Genomic DNA, 19036 nt, shown 5'->3' with positions numbered 1-19036 from the left:
ATCCGGCTATGTTTCTTGGTGAAGAACCGCTTTTTAAGACCACAGCAGTCCTCGCTTTCTTAAAAGATGTTGTACTACATGTCATAAGCCCATTCATTTCGTAGCGCGTCCTCTTTCCGTAGGATATCGCTAGGATAGATTCTCTGTATAGCACATGCCTCTCGGCCCTTGCGTTTCAAGGGCTCTGGCGAGGCAGTAGTGCTTTTAGACAATTTTAGCATCTCGCATATTTTATATAATGCATCATTATTTCTTAATGCATTTTAGTGATCATAGTACACGTCATTAATCATTGCCATAATTTTATTACGTGTAATTTTTATGCAATTTGCACCAACTCTTTTAGGCCCCTTTACAGCCACGTCTCATTAAATTCACAAAACCCATCAGACCACGACATATTCAATACCACTAGCATGGCGCTCTTTGGCCACACCTGGCCCTTGCGCCATTAAACCACAAACATCATCATCATCTAACCGTGCTTCACAGACTGGCACGAAAGAATACCCCGTGTAGTTGTAACTATATAGGTTATAAGTTGTAATTCGGGTTGTAACTCGCACGTGGGCGCACGCACCGTTCCAGCCGTTTCGCTTGTAAGTGTGCGGTCTGTGCTTGCAGAGAACGTTCTGCCGTCGCCGTTCCTGTATCGCAGCGGGATCTATTCTAGCCGTGGCCAAGAGCACAACCCGAGACGAGGCGCTCCACCGCAGGCGGCGGCGGCGTGAGGTTAGCGACCACGTGCCGGGGGCGCGCGGCAATGCGTGCGCTAGCGTTCTTCCTTTTCCGGATTCGTCGTCCCTTCTTCCTCCTGCTCCTCCCCAGCCTGCCAAAGCGTGCGTGGCGCGAGCCGCGGCCCGTTTTCGACACGGGGCCTTGCCTCAGACGGGTTCATCGTGTTGGTGGGAAGGGGGAGGGGGGCCGTCGAAGGGTAAACCGGCGCCCCCTGGCGGTGCGCAGTCTTCGCTCGTCAAGTCTCGGCACGCGGCCGTCTGCTTCGATTCTGCCTGTGCGCGGGCGCGTTCCTCTTCGCGTCGTCCCAAGATAAGCCTGGCAGGCGGCATGGTGCACCAGGCCGGCCTGCTGGCTGCGCTGGCGGAGCCGCCGCGCAAGTTCTACATCCGCAACTACCGCGTGAGTTCCGTCCTCGCACGCCGCCTCCTCGCGCCAGCGGTGTCTTGTGCGAACGCGAAGCAGCCTGCACGAGATGTTTCTTTCCCCCCTTTCTTTTTCTTTTTCGTCCGCGCTTGGGCACGCGTCGAGGGCCACGTCGCAACCGGCCGGCGCGCCTCGTGCCCACCTAACACCTCATCGCAGCGAACTGTCGTGCGCAAACAAACGGCCGCCGCACTATTCGCTTTTGGAGATAGTGAGCGAATGGGGGGCGTTCTGCTTTTTCGCACCACGCCAGTTTAATTTATACGACTGCTTTTTTTTCTTCGTTCTTTTGAACGGTGGTGATTAACGTTCTCCAACGACATGTGTGGTACCGAGACGTTTCCTTGCTCCAACATTCCTCGCTTTATTCTGATGCCGTGCCGATGTTTTTTTTATAGCTCCTCATCGAATGACGCACGTGCGCAGTGACTTATTCCTAGAGAAGTCCGTTATCCGGATTTCTCTTGTATGCTGCCGGATTGCATGGTCCCAGCGGAAGCTATAGCTCCAAGACCTCGAAGGAAGGCTATAAGAGCGCATTCCAGATGTTAATTAAAAAAAGGGGTAAAGAGTGAACTCGCTTAATTTGAGCATCGTCCTCGGGCTGGCGTTCCCAAATCGCCCGAAACAGCTTGTAACTATGCCCCTGTCGTACGGTTGTGCTTGCCAGCACCGATGATTGAGTAAATGGATACATCTTTTCGTGTGTAGATTTATCCAGATACTGTAGAACTCCGATCGCTGTTAAAAGAATCGCCAGGGTAGTTCTCTAACGGGGCTCATTTTCGACACTATACAAAGCCGTTACGACACGCCGCCAGCCGCGTATGCACGAATTCGATCTTTAGCGAATCGGCAGCAGCTTCGCCGTTCCGTGTCGGATCGTGCCTTGCGGAATCGGGAGAGGAGGTCGCGGCGACGCGCTACCGCGGATGATACCGATAACTCACGGTGCAGGTAACATAGCTCACTGCTTGTGGCATCACAGCCAGTGTCATGCAGTAGTACTATGAGGTGAACTTAACTGGACAATAAAGACAAATGTTAAGCTGTAATAGTAAAGCTTAAAGCAACAGGCATTGAGGCCTCTTACCGTGAGGAGGCTTGGCAAGCAAGGAAAGATGCAAGAACGAACCAGCGCGTCGTGACGTAATTGGTTTTGTCGGCGTCTGCACGGTTTTTAATTAGTTCATTGTTTATCCATAAAGAATGGCATATGCGTCGCATTCTAAAAAGAGCAAAAGACTGAACCCAGTAAGCTTCCAGAACTTTTCCTGCAACAGCCCAAATGCGAAAAAGTGCTTTGAAATACGTGACGTCACACTGACGCACCAGCGCTTCGGTTTCGGAGCGAAATTCATTAAATAATAGTTTGGTCTTCGTTCTTTTTAGTAGTACGATAAACCCTATTTCACCGGATGAACAAAAACGGGAGTTCTTAAGGAATATTTTACCAGTCTAGATTGTTTCAGCGTTGATGTCTAAGTGCAAGATAGTAGGTTAAACGAGCATGCGCAAGCTTCGCTGCATAGCATTTGCACACTGCGGAGAAGGGCCAAAACGTACCGCCGCCGCAAAGCTGACAAGTGGCAACAGATCTCAAGATCGTGCCTGCTGGAACGTGCCGAAGGCTTAGAAATCATTTGGGCTAGAATATTGATTTAACGAGTACTTTATTCGCCTGCGGGCTTGGGGCCTATTTTACTAAGGATGCTTGGGCACGAGCTCGCAAATGCTTGTGGGTCTCCGTTTCGCCGCGATGTTAGAATAAACAAACAAACATACTCCGAGGGTTTTGTTTTCGCATTGGAAAACATAGCGGATGGTTGTGTTAATCGATCATTCTTTGTGAACATTCGCTCTGAAACGAAATGGTGGCAGACTTTACAATGTGTTTCGTCGTCACGTTGACTCGTGCAACGGCAAATGTTGCTGGCGAAGTACTATTCAGAAGTTTTCTGTCGCTTTGTACGGAACTGCAATCTTTTTCTGCGACGATGTTCGTGTTTAGGGTGATGCGATTGATCGATTAACTTTCCTATAAATCGATTAATGTTTTTATTCGCGTTCGATGCAATATATTTTATTCCAGATAGCCAGTCATGTGCATCTAAAGTTCTGCATGTGGTTTTGGGCTGACATTTAAAGTAACCAACTGTACTGTTGTCGAAGGCTTTCCAATTGCTGTCATATCGTTGACCCCTTTAACGCGACACCGTTAAGTGCCTTGTGTCGCAGAAAATCCGGTGTCGGCGGCGGCGGCATCTTCGACCAAGAGATATCATCCCGAACCACGGATCCCGTATATATCTTCCACGCCAGAGTCGTTACTGAACTAATTGAATTTCTCGAAGTAAAATGCGTCAGAAAACTCGAAAAGCACGACTTACGCAGAACCTACAGACGTGATAGCGTCGGATTGTAATTTGAATGTGGGAGAAGACATACTTTTCTTAAGCGTAAACGCAAACACAAACGCCTTTTAACGCGATGGCGTATTCCTGCTGCCGTTTGAGGTCTGTCTTAGTAGGAGCGACGCGGCCCGCTCGGTTCCTTGCAACACCATTCAAAAAGAAATCGCCTTCGTGTTTATAGCGTTCGCCGCCAGCGTTTCCAGGAAAACATTACGGTTACATAAGCTGCTGTGACTGGGAAGCGTGAGGAGCAGTCAGAGATCTTTGAATGCTGTCGCGTTATACTCTTATTTTTTTGCCTCTTTTTTTTTCTCTCATCTGGGTAGCACTTCAATAGTATTGGTACGTTGTAGTCCGGAAACTCAGTTTTCTTTTTCTTTTCTTTTTTTTTTGTTTTTTTTCTTCTACGGATATACAGCTGACACGAATGTATAAAGTGACGCTACCCCGCAAGAAACCATACTTCCTTTGTAGAAAGCAGTATCGATTGCACAATCTATACGTTAAACACATGCGCATAACGACGCTGGATCTTCAGCTTCTGCTTTTAGACGACGCACATGTATATCAGCACACCGTTTAAGAAGATTAATTGGCTCGGTCCCAACTCCGATGCCTCCTATTTTAATACGAGTAAAAGACGGAGATGCTTTTCTGGTATAATCCCTGGTCCGATGTTAATGAAATTTGTTTCGCATTTTAGAGAGAATGTTAAATTCTAGTGACTGTTGGAAGAGGAATTTAGATTTTGGGCCTGAAAACGTTCACGAAAATTGCCGAAAATTGATGTTTGAAATAAACAAAATGGAATCGCGAAGTTTACAGATCCAAAAATGGGTATCGCAGTTGTGTAAATTGCGTCCGTTAGAACATCCAAAGTGGATAAATTTAATAACAATTTTTATCTCACGTGAATTAGTTATGATGTTTACGAAGGTCCTGCAAAAGTCTTCACATATTAATACTGTATTTGAGAGCCATGTGTAATACTTCAGTTTTGTCTAGTAATATGGAAATTTTGCAGAACCCTTGTACACAAAGTAACAAATTCACGTAAGATATAAATTGACATATTGAATTTGTCCGCTTTGAATGATCTAATGGATGCCATTTACAGGTCCGCGATATATGTTTTCGATGCAGATATATTAATTAAACCTTGCGCGTCTACCTTTTTCGAACTTCCAAATTTTCTTTTAAATGCAACAAACCTCGTCAAATTTGGTGCAGTGGTCGTCGAAAAAAAAAAAAAGCAATTCTCCTTTTACGTGTATTTAGATAGGAGCACCCGAGCTAAAGCTTCCTCTTAAACCGTTGACTCATGATGACTAACGACGATTGATTTGGGCCAAGCTGCTAATTGACGCCACGCCCTATTACGTGTTGTTCAAGATCATTCGGCAGCTGCAGCAGACCACATGCGTCGTGGCAAATAATTGTGTATGCACTGGTACCGCGATCTGGCCGACGCTGCGAACTTCCTTTCAACGCTGATTCGGGCACTTAATTGGCATGCAAGAAGTTTGGAAGATGAAAATGATGGGTAGCACATGTTGGCGTGATTTTTTTTTTTTAAACTTCTATAGAGCTTTGTCTCCATCTAATGACCCGCCGTGGTTGCTCAGTGGCTATGGTGTTGGGCTGCTGAGCACGAGGTCGCGGGATCGAATCCCGGCCATGGCGGCCGCATTTCGATGGGGGCGAAATGCGAAAACACCCGTGTACTTAGCTTTAGGTGCACGTTAAAGATCCCCAGGTGGTCGAAATTTCCGGAGTCCTCCACTACGGCGTGCCTCATAATCAGAAAGTGGTTTTGGCACGTTAAACCCCATAATTTGGTTTGATTCCATCTAATGGGCTGCGCTGCGGAATTTGCTTGGCCCTCACAAATTTTGCTTCATATTTCGGGTTGAATACCATTACGGAATGCTAGAAACGTCGACAGTAGCATCAGCTCTAGCGGCGACATATTGTGACATGCTTTGCGTAACTGCAAAGCGTTCAAACTGTATGTGTGCGCGTCTGTGTCTCGCGCAGAAAAAAAAATAAGGCGCCTCTATACAAGGCGTTTCGCGTAACTTGAGCCAAACTTTAAACATATGCAAATGCCACGTAGCTGCACAGGACCAATGTAATGTCATTTGCCGTCGCTTGAAGAATATTTATTTTGCATTCCCATAATTAGATAATTAGTCTTAATTAGCTAATAAACGTATCAGATATTATAATTAGATTAGAAGTGTAAAGGAAAACATTGTAGAGCAACATGAAAATACTCCCGATACCGCTTTCTGTTGCTCAATACGTGCTACATAAAAAGTGTTTTTCGGAACGTGAAATTTAAGTAAAATATTTGAGATGTTGATTAATTGATTACGACTAATTATCTAATTAGGCGTAATGCAGAAATTATCTGAGTATCTCCAAGCGATGGCAAGCAGCATTACCTTATTAGTTCTGTGCAGCTACGTGGCATTTGCATATTCTTAAGGTTTGGCCCAAATTGCGTGAAACATCCTGTATGCATTATTGATTATGTTGCTGCTGTTGACCTTGCGCCGGCAGCAAAGCGGAAAATAGTCCGTCACGGCAGAATCACTATTGGTCGTGTTCTGTGGTACAGCTTAGCGCCGCGAGATGGCGCCACCAGTTCTCCCTCGTGATTTTCGGACCTGTATTTCCGCGGAGCTTTGACTGACGCTTGTGCGCGTGGGCGCTTATTATTGCCGAGCTGCGTCGCGCATGACGGGGGTTCGTCGCTTTCACTGGAAATATTTACAACGCCTCCGCGTCGGCTCCATCTACATCCATACGTGGAGATTTATGCTCGTCGGTGGGCGCGGTTCGTCTGGCTCGGGATGCTGAGGCAGTATGGCGCCGTTGCGGAACCCTCTGCTCGTGCACGTAAAAAAGAATGGCCGAGATAGAAAGAGAGAGCAGGCTTATTTGTAAACTTCTCCTTCTTAAGCCTTCTGATCTATTGCCCCGTTGATTCATTTTGTGAGCTTGCCTTGGCAGACCCCGATGCAGAAAGAAAAGCAAAATGGGAGTCCCGTCCGCAAGAGTTGCTTGGCTGGCTCTTTCGGTCGACGGTGTTTCGACTTGTTCGATGTTTCGCAGCGTTGAGTCAACCAGGGCCCGCGTTTTGAAACCGCATGTTTTCGCTTTTTCTTCGTGAGATGCTTACGTGTATGCGTTGTGTGTGTGTTGAGCTTCTTTTCGCTAAGCACCCGTTTGAACTGCGCCGAGGAGAAAGAAAAGCAGGCGCGCGCGCTGTCTCAAGACAGAGTTCCAAAATACCCCGGCGGGAACGAGAGGGCTCGGCGCTCGCGTGCGTGTCTCGGCCGCCTTTCCTAGTCATCCGCGGTTGCTGCAGCTTCTCCGTTTCATTTGTTACGTGCAGCGTGCTAGAGGGAAGTGATAGTGGCTCCGAAGAATGGAACCTCCACCCACGCACATGAGCGACGGAGACTTTCAAGCGTATACGCGCCTGCCAGCCTCTGAAAAAAAAAAATTCTGTGCTTCCAAAAACAAGCGTGTCTTTCAGGCGCTTCATCGAAACAGGGTCGCTAGATTACAAGGTTGCGATATTAGGCATCGGAAGGTTGCGATAGTGCTATGATATTTCGACCCGCTATACCAAATCGGTCCGCTGCTGGAGCTCCAACATTGGCAAGGGTGCACGTAATTATGGCTCTCTGGCGAACCCTGAGCCGGAAGGGAAGACGTACGGCATGCGTAGCCGTGGGCCGCCGCCTGTCCTGAGCGCAGCGCGTCAGTGCTGCGAATACTTGTCTCCCGGTTGTACCCGGCGGCGTTTGCCTTATCGAGCTCGTCCAGCGATAGACTGCGGCAAGCCCTCCCTTTCGACTCTAAAAGTTTTAAAGCCGCGTAAACAAGACGACATGTTGGACGTGCACGCGTAGGAGTCGGTTGTTTTTGTCGTCGCTTGAATTTCCCGCTTCACCTTGTAGCCACGGCATAGGTTTCGGCAGCATTTGTCCGAGCCAGTGGTTAATTGTTGAATAATTAAAAAAAAAAAATAAAGGAAGACTTTTGCTGCACTCGAAAATAGGCCAAAACTGAAACCGCCAGGAAAGAACACCAAAATCGTGAAAATACACCATGAACCAATTTACACCAATAAGGGTGTTTCTGTGTCTCACACTCTTAAAACGGTTGCACCCTTTGGGGTGTATATTTGTCCCACAACAATAATCGTCATCTGCCTTGCTTGCGTTTCCTTTCTTGAAACTCGGCGCTCGCTACTTTCCTGTAGAGAATGCTGCGTCACACTGATAACGCGCATGTCGTTCGTGACTGGGAAGTACCGGGCTCGCAGCGTTAAAGAAAGGAAACGCGGGCAAGACAGATGACGATTATCGTTGTGGGACAAGATACGCCCCAAAGGGTGTAAATTTTTCTAAGAGTGCACTCACTCTTTACACCCACTTCAAAATCAGTGTTTTGCGTATATAAACGCTCTTGTGGAGGGTGTACTTAACAAAACTACACCCTTAGCGACGTCAGATTTCCAAATCGTGTACCGCAAGATTACGCCCTTCAGGTAAAAATAAAAAACAATCTTAAGAAGATAATTAGCTGTCATCATCATCCGTGAATAAACTACCTTTTGGTTGAATGTTTATTAAATAAATTTAAAGTTACTATGCGGCCAAATTTGCACGTTGGCGTAAGCGTGTACCTTAAGAGCCGCGAATTTATAATGGCCGTAACGAGAGTGATAGCACATAGCAAAACAGGGCACACATGACCAGCAAACGCATGACAAGTAGCAGCCCACTTCGAGCACGAGACCAGCAAACAGCAAGCAGATGAGTAGCATTAGTTGCAGCCCACTTTGCGAGACGTAGTAAGAGCTATCCAATCTGTATTTATGCCAAGAACAAAGGGCACTGCATTGGGCGTCTCGTGCTACAAAAAGTGTCAAAATGAGCATTAAACATTCAGTTGCTAGTCCCGCGGTGTGACGTCTTCCTTTCTGTCCTCGTCACACTGTTTTCTGCTCGAGATCCTTCTTGCTATAATGTGCAACGAACGAGCTTAGGCAAACACTCTTCTCAGATATTTATGCCTTTACGTTCAGGGCACCGATCGGAGCTGTGAGCGCCTGTCTATATGTGTTTTGCACGAATAAACGGTCATCGGAGGACATTTGCGAAACTATATCCTGCATGGCTTTGTGTGTTAGTGAGCAACACACAATTGTTAATTGAGCAGTTTCTCAAGATAGATTTACAGAAATAATTTTGCATTGTCAATGCCAGTTTTACTGCATTGACAAAATAAAACACCCTTAGGTCCTTGAGAGGTGTAACCTGCGGCGTATTCCCATCGTAGGCTCTTGAATGCTTAAAGGTGCAGTATGAGTGTTTTCCGCCGAAGTTATTACGAACTGTTTTCTTAACACTGCAGAAAATAAGGGTGTGCCAAGGGCATTTTGTGCGGCATTCTACCTTGAAGGACGTGTCAAGGGTTTTACATTTTTGTTGTAGGGCTGATTACTGGATGTCACCACTATATATCCAAGCTGATGATTTACTGCGCGGGAGAAGCTCGACGTGCAGGCACTGAATCACGGCCTGTGAAAGAGGGCGCGACCCACAGTCGCATCACGTTTCTTTCGGGGATGCCACCTAGCCGCGTCGCGCCAGGACGGCGGCGGACTGAATAAGCAATTGTCTGTTCCGTGAATCGACAAGAAGATTATAGGCTTACCTACGCGACATTGTATGCATTTCGTTTATTCGTATGTGCCTATAGAGTTTTCAGGTATTGCATTGATTCGTACTCTATCATTACGATTCGTGCTCTGTCTCTTAGGACAGGAAATGCGAATTCCCGCGCTCCGTACAAGCGTTTGGCACGGGGCACGCGAAGGAATGATGGCGCTGGAGTGTCACGCTGCATTCCTACCTCGCAACAGCGCGCCGCCGCCAAAACGCACCTCGCCGCGCATACAGACGCCTACCGTGTTGAGTCACCGTCAACCATGACGGACGGGCAGGGGCCGCACGCGCGCGCGATAGATGCACTGGTGCCAAGATCAAAGTCGCGACGACACTAAGCGGCGGGAGGGAGTTTGCTCCCGCTGCCCCGGGGCAGCTTGGAGTCGATCCAGGGTCGAAGTGTCGCAAGCGCTCCGAGGGCCGGCGCACCGTCGGAGCCCCGGGTTCCAGCCAGAGCCAGCCGCAGGCGGGTGGCGAGGGCAAGCTTCGCCGCGCGTATGTACAGTGGGCTTGCGGGACCTGCTGCTACATGCGTATATAGTGGCACGGGGAGCGCAAACCGGCACCTCCTCGACTTTCGTCGTCGCCCATCAGTTGGAAGACGACGACGTGCGGCTGTCGCTGCAGCGGGCGCGAAAACATGCGATAGCGTGCTTTCTCTCTCTCTCTCTCTCTCTCAGCGCGCGGGCTTGTCGACAAGACCGCGACATTGTCCAATGCTTCATGCTTGAATGCAGCTGTGTAGCTTTGCATTGCGCCGATAGGCGGTGACGATAGCGTGCCAGTGCGGCAGGGGGAGGGGGGCTACAGCTGTGCGCGTGCACCTTGCATTTGCACCGCATGCAACAGGCGATTCGTTTGGCAACATTAGAGAGTTTTAGAATAGGGGCCCCAAACGTTTTGGGGCCCCAAAGAAATAGCGTCGAAGCCACTGCGCATGCGCGAGACGCAAACTGCGTTTGGGTTTTGCGTTGGGAACGCTATTTCGCCGATTTAGCGGGAGCTCAAATAGCGTTCCCAAAAGCTTTGCGTCAACAAACATGGCGGCACCCATCGAAGCGACGGCTCTAACCTAGCACCAAACTGGGTTCGATTCGCGGTAATGCGTGAAGTTCGCAAGCTAGGAGAAGTGACTGCAGTTATCGCTTTCTCTCAACTAGCGTCTGTTATGAAGATTGATTCATTAGACGCCGCTGATTCCGAATTCGAGTGTGGATTTTATGGCTCGTAGGCCTAACGCGGCTAAGCTTGGCTGGTGAAGGCACGTAAAGTTGGTTTTGTTGCTCCAAACTAAGCACAACTAATTGTTTGCTGCTTGAAGAATAACCTCTAAATTGTAATTAAACGCGAATACACGCAAGTCAAAATTAGTATTCATATCATAAGACGGTATATTTTATTTAATTATTTTTTATCGTTTTTCTTAGACGCCGTAGTGGCGCTGTCAGCGCAAGACGCTATCTGCAAACGCAAAGCCCTATTCTAAAACTCTTCACTCCAGCGTGCCCCAACGCTAACATCCGCAAAGCTCTTTGGGGCCCCAAAATATTGGGGCCCCTATTCTAAAACTCTCTATTCTAGCGCACGTTTTCACTTTTGTGGATCGAACGTTGCCTTCTGGCGCATAAGTCGGCATCGATATAGTATTCTTTTGTTTCTTATGTATATGAGGGGGACAAGAAGATGTCATATCTTGCAGATGCGGTCTTCCAAGCTGTTAGTACTCGGGAAGCTGCCGCTGCGTCGTCCCAGACCACTAGCCTCGGACTATAGGTTCTTGAACACTGACCGCCCGCACCACGTAGCTTACCCGTTGTCTACAAAGCTTGTATATTCCGAGAATGTATCGCAAAGAAACCGCGTACGCCGACCAGTATCTCGCAGAAAGCAAGAGAGATAGATAAGAGAGTTTAATGGCTTGTAGAAGTTAGCCTGGCAGCAGGCTTGGCGTTCTACTTAAGGTGTGATGATGATACAGTACACACGCACGCAAGTACGCACGCGTAGCGCACTAGCACCAAAACACGAGAATGTAGGCAACAGTGGGCACCATGAAATGAACCACATGAATGAAAAAACCGGAGGTGGCGCTATGGTCACCGGTTCTTCTGGCACCCTGAGCGCTCATGTCGCCTTATCTTCTTACGTTAAACCCCATCAATTACTACTGTTATTGCCGCCTTGGTTTGGGACCTCTTGCCGAACGTTTATTTCGATGCACCTGTACGTTACTGATGTCACGGAAAGTCCCGAGAACAGAACTTCGACCGGAGTTGTCAAACGTTGCCAGAATGAACGGTGTAGAACCTGCACTAGGTTTCGAAGTCGTTGACAATGACTCAGTGCGGCATCCAATCCGGCTCGCTGGGAAGAAGAGACAAGATTCGGAAATAGTGCAAGTGCACTTCTCCTCGAATCTCGTGTGGCCTTAACCAAGATCGGAGACTTCGGACTGGAACTGGAACTGGCGCACGCGCGTTTGTGTGTGTGTGGACAGACAGACCGACAGGCAGAGATAGATAGATAGATAGATCCGTCCGTCCGTCCGTCATACCGTTTAAGCTTTTGAAACGCGTCTTTCAGCTTCAACAGAATGAACTATAGAAGGAAGGAAGTTGGCCGTCTTGGTTACGGCAAGTTAGATGGGCACGAGAAAGCCTGCTTGCGGAATTTCACATATGGCCTAATTAGTGAATGACTGAGTACTTAGAAGGCGTGCCATACAGAAGAGGCACGCTGTGTTGTCACTGTGACTTTGTCTGAATAACAGTGAAAGCCTGGAAAAGAACGGGGGGAGGGGAAAACACCACAGTGGTAGTGGTATAGAGCCACTGCTCCGCGGGTGCGTGGCCAGTTCGCGAAGCCTCCGCTGCTGCTGCTGCAGGCAGCCGTTCTTCGCACCTGCCGTCTGTAACGGACGCATTTCCCGTTGTTTCTCGCCTTTTCGCGCAACGAATGCCGACGTGCGCTGAATGCGCCTAACATGGAAACTCGAGCGAATTGCGCGGTGACGCAGAGACAGCGCGGGCGCCGTTTTGCCCGCGTTACTATATATATATATATATATATATATATATATATATATATATATATATATATATATATATATATATATATATATATAAAATATCTGCGTCGTCGTCGTAATGCAGTCGCACGGAAACAAGCTGAGATGGCCCAGGGTCGCCGCGTTGCTAGGGTGCCTTTTCGCTCCATGCTCGGTGCTTGACGGTGCAACGCGCGCGGCCGTGGAAGCGTTCCACCGCGTCCCCATCCAGCCGCTTCGCAGCTAACGCAGCAGCGCGCCTGTCGCGTTGCTGACACCGCGTGACGGAAGCATGTACACAACCGAACACCTCGCGCTGCACGTGTGCGTGGAACAACGAACAATCACAAGCGAGGCTTCCTGCCCCGGGCGCGGGTAGCGGGCGGCTTTCCGGGGGAGCGCTTCCGCCCCTTGTCCCGGGAACGCCGCAAAGACCTGCGCGCGCGCTCTGACCGACGAGCCAGCGCAGTCGACTTAGCGCGCTCGCCGAGCCTATAGTTTCGGGTCAAGGTCACGCTGCGAGCTCTTCTGCTGTGCTCGTCTCCTCCCGATACGAGCAGAGCGACGACGTTCGTCTAGGTGGTGCATGCATTGCGGACACTGCGAGCCAAGGAACGTTGAGCATGGGTATGAGGCTCATTTTGCTTTGTTCGAACTGCGGCTAAAGCAAGTAGCCATGTATAGTTCGTGTTTTGGCTTGTCATCGAACGCTTGTGTCCCGCCTCTGTAGGCTTCCCTCGTGCCAACCACATTTGGTATTCCGAGGAAGTGTAGAAGTGCGGTCGTCTTTTCTAGCTTTATAACATGGACGTTTTCTTTAAAAAAAAGTGCTGTATTGAGGTTTAAGAGAAGGCCAAGTCTTTTGCAAACTTTGATACCCCTACTCAGATACCTGTGAAGCAGGCTGAACCGAACTGAATGAAGCTTGTTGGTCTTGAGAGAGAGAGTGAGACAAAAAACTGCAGACCGTTGGAAGAGCTGAAAAATACTTTTTAACAATATCGAAAATTTATAAATAATAACAAAAGCATATTGCAACGCTACTTAAATTCTATAAATGGATATCACAATCTTTTAACCTGGGCTTGTTATCTCATCAAAAGCAGGCAAATATAATGTATCAGTTTACGGTTGACATTAAATTTTTATGTTGCTTATGTGATTTCTGCAAAAGTCCCATTCACCAATTGTTGGTTTAGTTCAGAAGGTTATATAACTTATACTGTCTGCTTTGGATGGTCCAGTATATGCAGGTTGCATAATTGTGAACAGAATTGTACAGATGTTGCTTTTTATTACTGAGTTGACATTCTAAACTTAATTGTTCATTTGCTTTTCTTGTTTATTCATGCTTTTCGGAAATTTTTGTGAGAGAAAACTGATAGCCTGAATGTATCTGCATAGGCACTACAGAGACAAAAAGTGTAAAAATTGTCGCACAAATGCATTAGTCATTTCATGAGCACGTTAACTTTAACTTCACTGAATACATAAGCAAAAAATGCTCCCATTATAGCTGAAGCGGATGGTGCATATGGACTGAAACTGCAGGGAACTAGCCAAACCTAACATTGCCACACCTAGGGCATTGAGCCAGCACTATTCGCAACTGTGTATTCTTAAGGGAGTATGGTAGGGTAAATGGGTCATCTTGGTTTCAGCTGTGTATCTCAACAACTGTTCCACACTTAATTTTGAAATCTTGCATGTTGAATAAGAATGATTTTCGCCTTCACTTGGTGTAATTTTTTTCGCCGTATCCTTTTTTATTTTATTTTTATTTGAGAACCAAATTTTGGGCTGGGGTGTAAAATTAAATGTACCTTTTCTCAGAAACAAAAAGTAGTATGACTGTGAAATCTTGCACAATAATTCCAGATAGCGGCTTTAATCCGCACCAAAACAAAAAATTGGGTTTCTACTGTCATCTCACGAGAGAAAAAATATATTGCCCTCACTTGTCACGTACTGTGAGAAAGACTTTTCAAATTTTTTTTCCAGAATTATAACTCAAACAATTTTTCAAAGTTCTAGGTTCAGACTATTTATTTATTTATGTATTTATTTATTTATTTATTTATTTATTTATTTATTTATTTACAAATACTGCTATCTCATTTAGAGACATAGCAGAGGTGGGTTACATAACTTATGAACAGAAATATGTCAACTAACATGGTTAGGCAGTTCTTTCTGAAATTAATTAGTTGGCAATAAACGCAGAGAACCATCTAAGTTATTCCATAATTTAACAGTGTGTGGAAAAAAAGAAAACCTAAAACAATCTATTCTTGGAACAAAGGGATTTATGTTTAATGGGTGAGTACGTCGGGTTACTCGCACTGTAGGTGTGATTAGCAAGATAGACGCTTCTATGTTAGTCGATCCGTGTACAATTCTGTGCAGCAGGATTAGGCGGTCACATGTGCGACGAAACGACAATGGGTCCAGTGATAAAGCGTGTGCGTGGGATGAAGATGAAAACATACGGGCGTAATGGCCATAGATAAATCTAACAGCTTTTTTCTGAATGGATTCTAATTTGGAAGTATCCTTTATGCGATGAAGCAACCACACTACAGAAGCATACTCTAAAACAGGCCTAATAAGTGATATATAGGCCGTAAGCTTGCACTCTTAGTGCCGTGTTTTAAAGTTCGTTGTAGGCACCCTAATTTCTGCAGCACTTTAGAGCAGACTATATTGATAAGATTATGGCAACTAAGGTTAGTTGCGAAAGTAAGTCCAAGGTATTCGAACTCATTAACTTCGGTAGCACTGTACCCTTGAGTGCTGTACGTGAATTTTAGGGGCTGTTTCTTGTTAGTAAAAGTCATTGCCACAGTTTTGCTGAAGTTAATGCTCATCTGCCATCTGTTACTCCAGTCTGAAAACAATGAAAATACATTGTTAAGCACTTCTTGATCACGAAGAGTACAAATGTTAGAATAGATCACGCAGTCATCTGCGTAGAGATGTATTTTCACTTGTGTGTTTCTGGCTACTTCAATAATGTCATTAACATATGATGAATAAGAGCGGCCCGAGAACTGAGCCCTGCCTCACCCCTGACATGACCTGAGCTATAGAAGAGGTTTTGCAATTAAAAGATTGCAAGGGATTTCAGTATAATCTGAGAAAATTTCAGCGTAATGGGTTGGATAACTTTCCAGAAAAGGTACACCAAAGTTCGAAAAATTTCAGAAAAGTGATTTTCAGAAAAATGTCATTTTATGTTTATTTTTAAATACCAGAAGGCACGGTTCTTGCTGCCATTTATAGATGGCTTCGAGCCTTGCTGCGCTTGCCACTGCACAGTTTTACTCCACACAGTGTGTGTTCTTTTTCAGTAACGAAATAAAAAAAAATCAATTTTTTTTTTGTCTATTTACCCTACCATCCCGCCTTAAACGCAAAAGCGTGAGCTTGTGCCCTTTCTTTCCTAATAAATGTGAACCGTATAAATGCTACAATTTGGCAGCTGCTTAATCAAATAAAATGCAATTTGTTGCACTCTTAAGGGAATATTGAGCTCTAGGGACAACTGAAAGTGTATCCTTGATTTAGGCCCCGGAAGCTTTTGCAAAAATTTGTGCAAATAAAAAAAAAGGTATTAAGTCTACAACATTAAAAGCACAAATATAAATTTATAAGCTCTGCCCACAGAACTGCACTGCTTTCCTTCTGTGCCTCTGCTTTCTCAAATATAGTTTCTGAGAGACATTGATATTGAAATTAGTTTTGTAAGTAAGAAGCAGGTAAGCAGATTGTTAACTACAACCGAGGTAACAATCTTGCATTATCTCTAATTTGACGTGCAAATTCTGTTCTTTTAATGCACTCTAACAACTACACTTTATACCTTTCCTTTCTGGAAAATGGAGGATATTCTTCCTAATTAAATGTTATTTCCATTGGTGCAAGGTTTACTTTAAAGACGCATTTCTATGTTTCACATGTATTTGCATAATTTGTGCATGAGCTTTCTTTCTAATGAAAGGTTCACTGCAATCCATAACCTGTCCAGGTGTTCCTAATGTTCACCAAAGATGTATTAATAACTGTCTCATTGGTGGTGATCAAGGAGGTTTAAAAAAATTGCTGGAGTGGCAGCCACCTCAGTTTCTTATCAGCACAGGTGAAGCCAGAGTTTGCCTATATGTACTGCTACTCTGAAAGAGGGCCATGACAGATGAAATCTGATCACAACTCGCTTCGTTTCGGTCAATTATTTTCAATGCTAGACTTATTGGTAGATACAAGCTTGTGGTTTCTGACTAAAATGTCACGTTTAGCTGTGTATTTGTATCATGATGTGCCATAAAATTTGACGAGACGTTAAGGCTTCCTTATAGAACCAGTGACAGAAAGAAAGTCGAATGATATCTGTACGGCAAAATGAAACATTATAAATAGCAAGGACTAGGAAAAAAGTGCTTCGTATATTGCCCGCTATTCGCTAACGTATTTGTTTTTTTTGTGCCTATGGTAAGATGGCGGCACTCCGGCTTCTCTCTTGAGACGTCAGCTCCGCTTCAGCAAGTTTTTTAAACCTCCTTAGTGTTCACCAGAGATATATCTTTTCTACGTATTAGTTACCAAGTCAGTGTATCCGAAAGAAAAAATATACCTTTATTTTTAATTTGAAGAGCTCTTGTGAATGGAATTGACAGTGTAAATAGTATTCGATGCTTTATGGTATAACACACTACCCTGTGCAAATAGTAATGGCACTGTCTGTCGAAATGTAAGAGCTGTTTTGGAGATGTCTTTCGTTGTTAGGTTTAGGTCTGGATAACACTGGAGATTTATGACAGTACTTATCTAAGGAAATTGTGATTTAAATGGATATAGTCCATTGTTATGGTTTAACTAGAAAACCTTTTAAAGTTTTTGTTCTGCGTGTTTCATTATTCACCATTCAATTCATATATAATCTCTTAAGAGTTGTATTTTTTAGCATGTGGCTGTCATATTCTCCATGCTTAAGCTAAGATCGTCATATTTCCTTCATATAAGACTGATTTTATCTTTCTTTATAGTGGGCCATTGCTAGAGTGTTATCGGATCCATTTTTTGCTTATGCCTGGTACTATCAGTAACAAAGTCTCTAGGTGTGGAATCTCAAATTTAGCAGGGTACTACTGTTGTCACATAGGTACTGCAGATTGATTCTTAGCTCCAGGCTTGCAGTAGTAGTACTTCTTTTATCCTCTCATGTTGCAGATCTCAATGATACATAGTTTGGACTTCCTGTGTCCTATAGAATACTTGTTTATGTATGGGTTTATTAACTTCACCATTTATTTATCCCGTTTCATTCGCAGAGCAGTAATAAAAAGTTGCATAGAACAACCTGCATAGAGTAGCTCCCTAACCCTGTTCACCTGCACTGATCTCCAGGCATTGTCTCCTGCATGTGTTTTGACGCCCTTGCCAGAAGAAGTGGCACTATCACTCTTTTTATTCTGAAGCTATTTACTCTTATGACCATAGGCTGTTGTCATAGTTGTTTCATTTATCTTACAATTCTAGATGACATCTGAAATGCTGACATCTGAGATTCTTCATAACAAAATCCACTGGCATGATGTGACTTTTCTGGGACATGCTTAGTGTTAACAGTTGGTGGATTAGCTAGTCACAATCTAAACTTTTTTGCCATCAGCTGTGCAGTGTGCTGCAGACTAGTAAAAGTGTTTGCTAAATTGAACAGCAGATTTTATTTCAGTGCATTTGAGAGACATAATTCAAGTGCTCACGTGCCTGTCTTTCTCATTGTTGCAAGAACATCAGTCTCCTAAACGAAGCTACCAACTTGTTGCATAAGCAAAGATCATCGATATGCTGTTATGACCTTTTTCAGGAACTTATGCTTGGAGTGTTGTGATCTTTAGGCGCTTGTTTTAGAAATTCCTCCAGAGACACAATGTCACATTCAGGGTGAAAACATTCTCAGATTAGGAGCTGGCACCTCACAACCATTATTTCATGTTTTTGTCAGGCCAGTTAATGTAGGTACCAGAAAGGAACAGGCAGTGTTCACCTTGAAAGGAGCAAAGCTACACATTTGGAACATTTGTGATAGCTGTAGACTTTGTGTTGCAAAATGAAACATCCTCTGTCCTGCTGTGCTTTGTATTGACCTTGTTTTGATTGTGTGCTGCAGGCGGAGGCCCGACTAGCACAGCGCAGGCAGGCCCGAGCCGAGGCCAGGGCAATACGGCTCCGCGAGCTCGAGAAGCAGGCCCGTGAGGTATGTGCTGCTACCAGTGTATGCTTATTTATCCCTTATTACTGATTCTTTCTGGCACTCAACATACCATCTCCTCCCATCCCTTTGCGATTTCAGAATGACGAGCACTCTGAGAGTGGCCCAGAGCCTGTGCGACCCATGCGCATTTCAAGAGAGGTAAGCTGTGGCAGCCATGTCAGTGGTTGTGTATCTGTGATTTATTTATTTATTTATACCATCTTACTAGATATAATGGTGGTACTGTGGCCACAGTTTGACTAGAGTGACTGGGTAATAGAAAACGTGCACACATACACTTCACATCCAGTGGTCTCCTGCAGCTGAATGTGTAAACTCCCGCCAGGAAAAGAGTATCAATCTCTTTTGCATATGGACTATTCCTAGGGCAGATCTAGTCTTCTAAGGAAGC

The 19036-nt window shown here is 45.4% G+C and overlaps 1 protein-coding gene across 3 annotated transcripts in view; it reads left to right on the top strand.

Annotated features, from left to right (window-relative positions):
- Positions 1-19036, top strand: part of LOC126541240 (leucine-rich repeat flightless-interacting protein 2) — a 53078-nt gene that overhangs the window by 20735 nt on the left and 13307 nt on the right. Inside the window, exons 1-3 of one of the 3 annotated variants that reach the window (XM_050187936.3) lie at positions 1021-1137; positions 18541-18627; positions 18724-18783. In XM_050187936.3, coding sequence (XP_050043893.1) covers positions 1066-1137; positions 18541-18627; positions 18724-18783 — 219 coding nt within the window. In that variant the 5' untranslated portion in view covers positions 1021-1065. Of the gene's footprint in view, positions 1-1020; positions 1138-12757; positions 12999-18540; positions 18628-18723; positions 18784-19036 lie in introns of those variants that run through there. The other 2 variants (XM_055076597.2, XM_050187934.3) reach the window with 2 other exon arrangements.

This window comes from Dermacentor andersoni, chromosome 2 (genome assembly GCF_023375885.2).
Source record: "Dermacentor andersoni chromosome 2, qqDerAnde1_hic_scaffold, whole genome shotgun sequence".
In the NCBI taxonomy this organism is placed as follows: Eukaryota; Metazoa; Arthropoda; class Arachnida; order Ixodida; family Ixodidae; genus Dermacentor; species Dermacentor andersoni.
The sequence above is the reverse complement of the archived record's forward strand: the minus strand, read 5'-3'. Positions and strand labels throughout refer to the sequence as shown.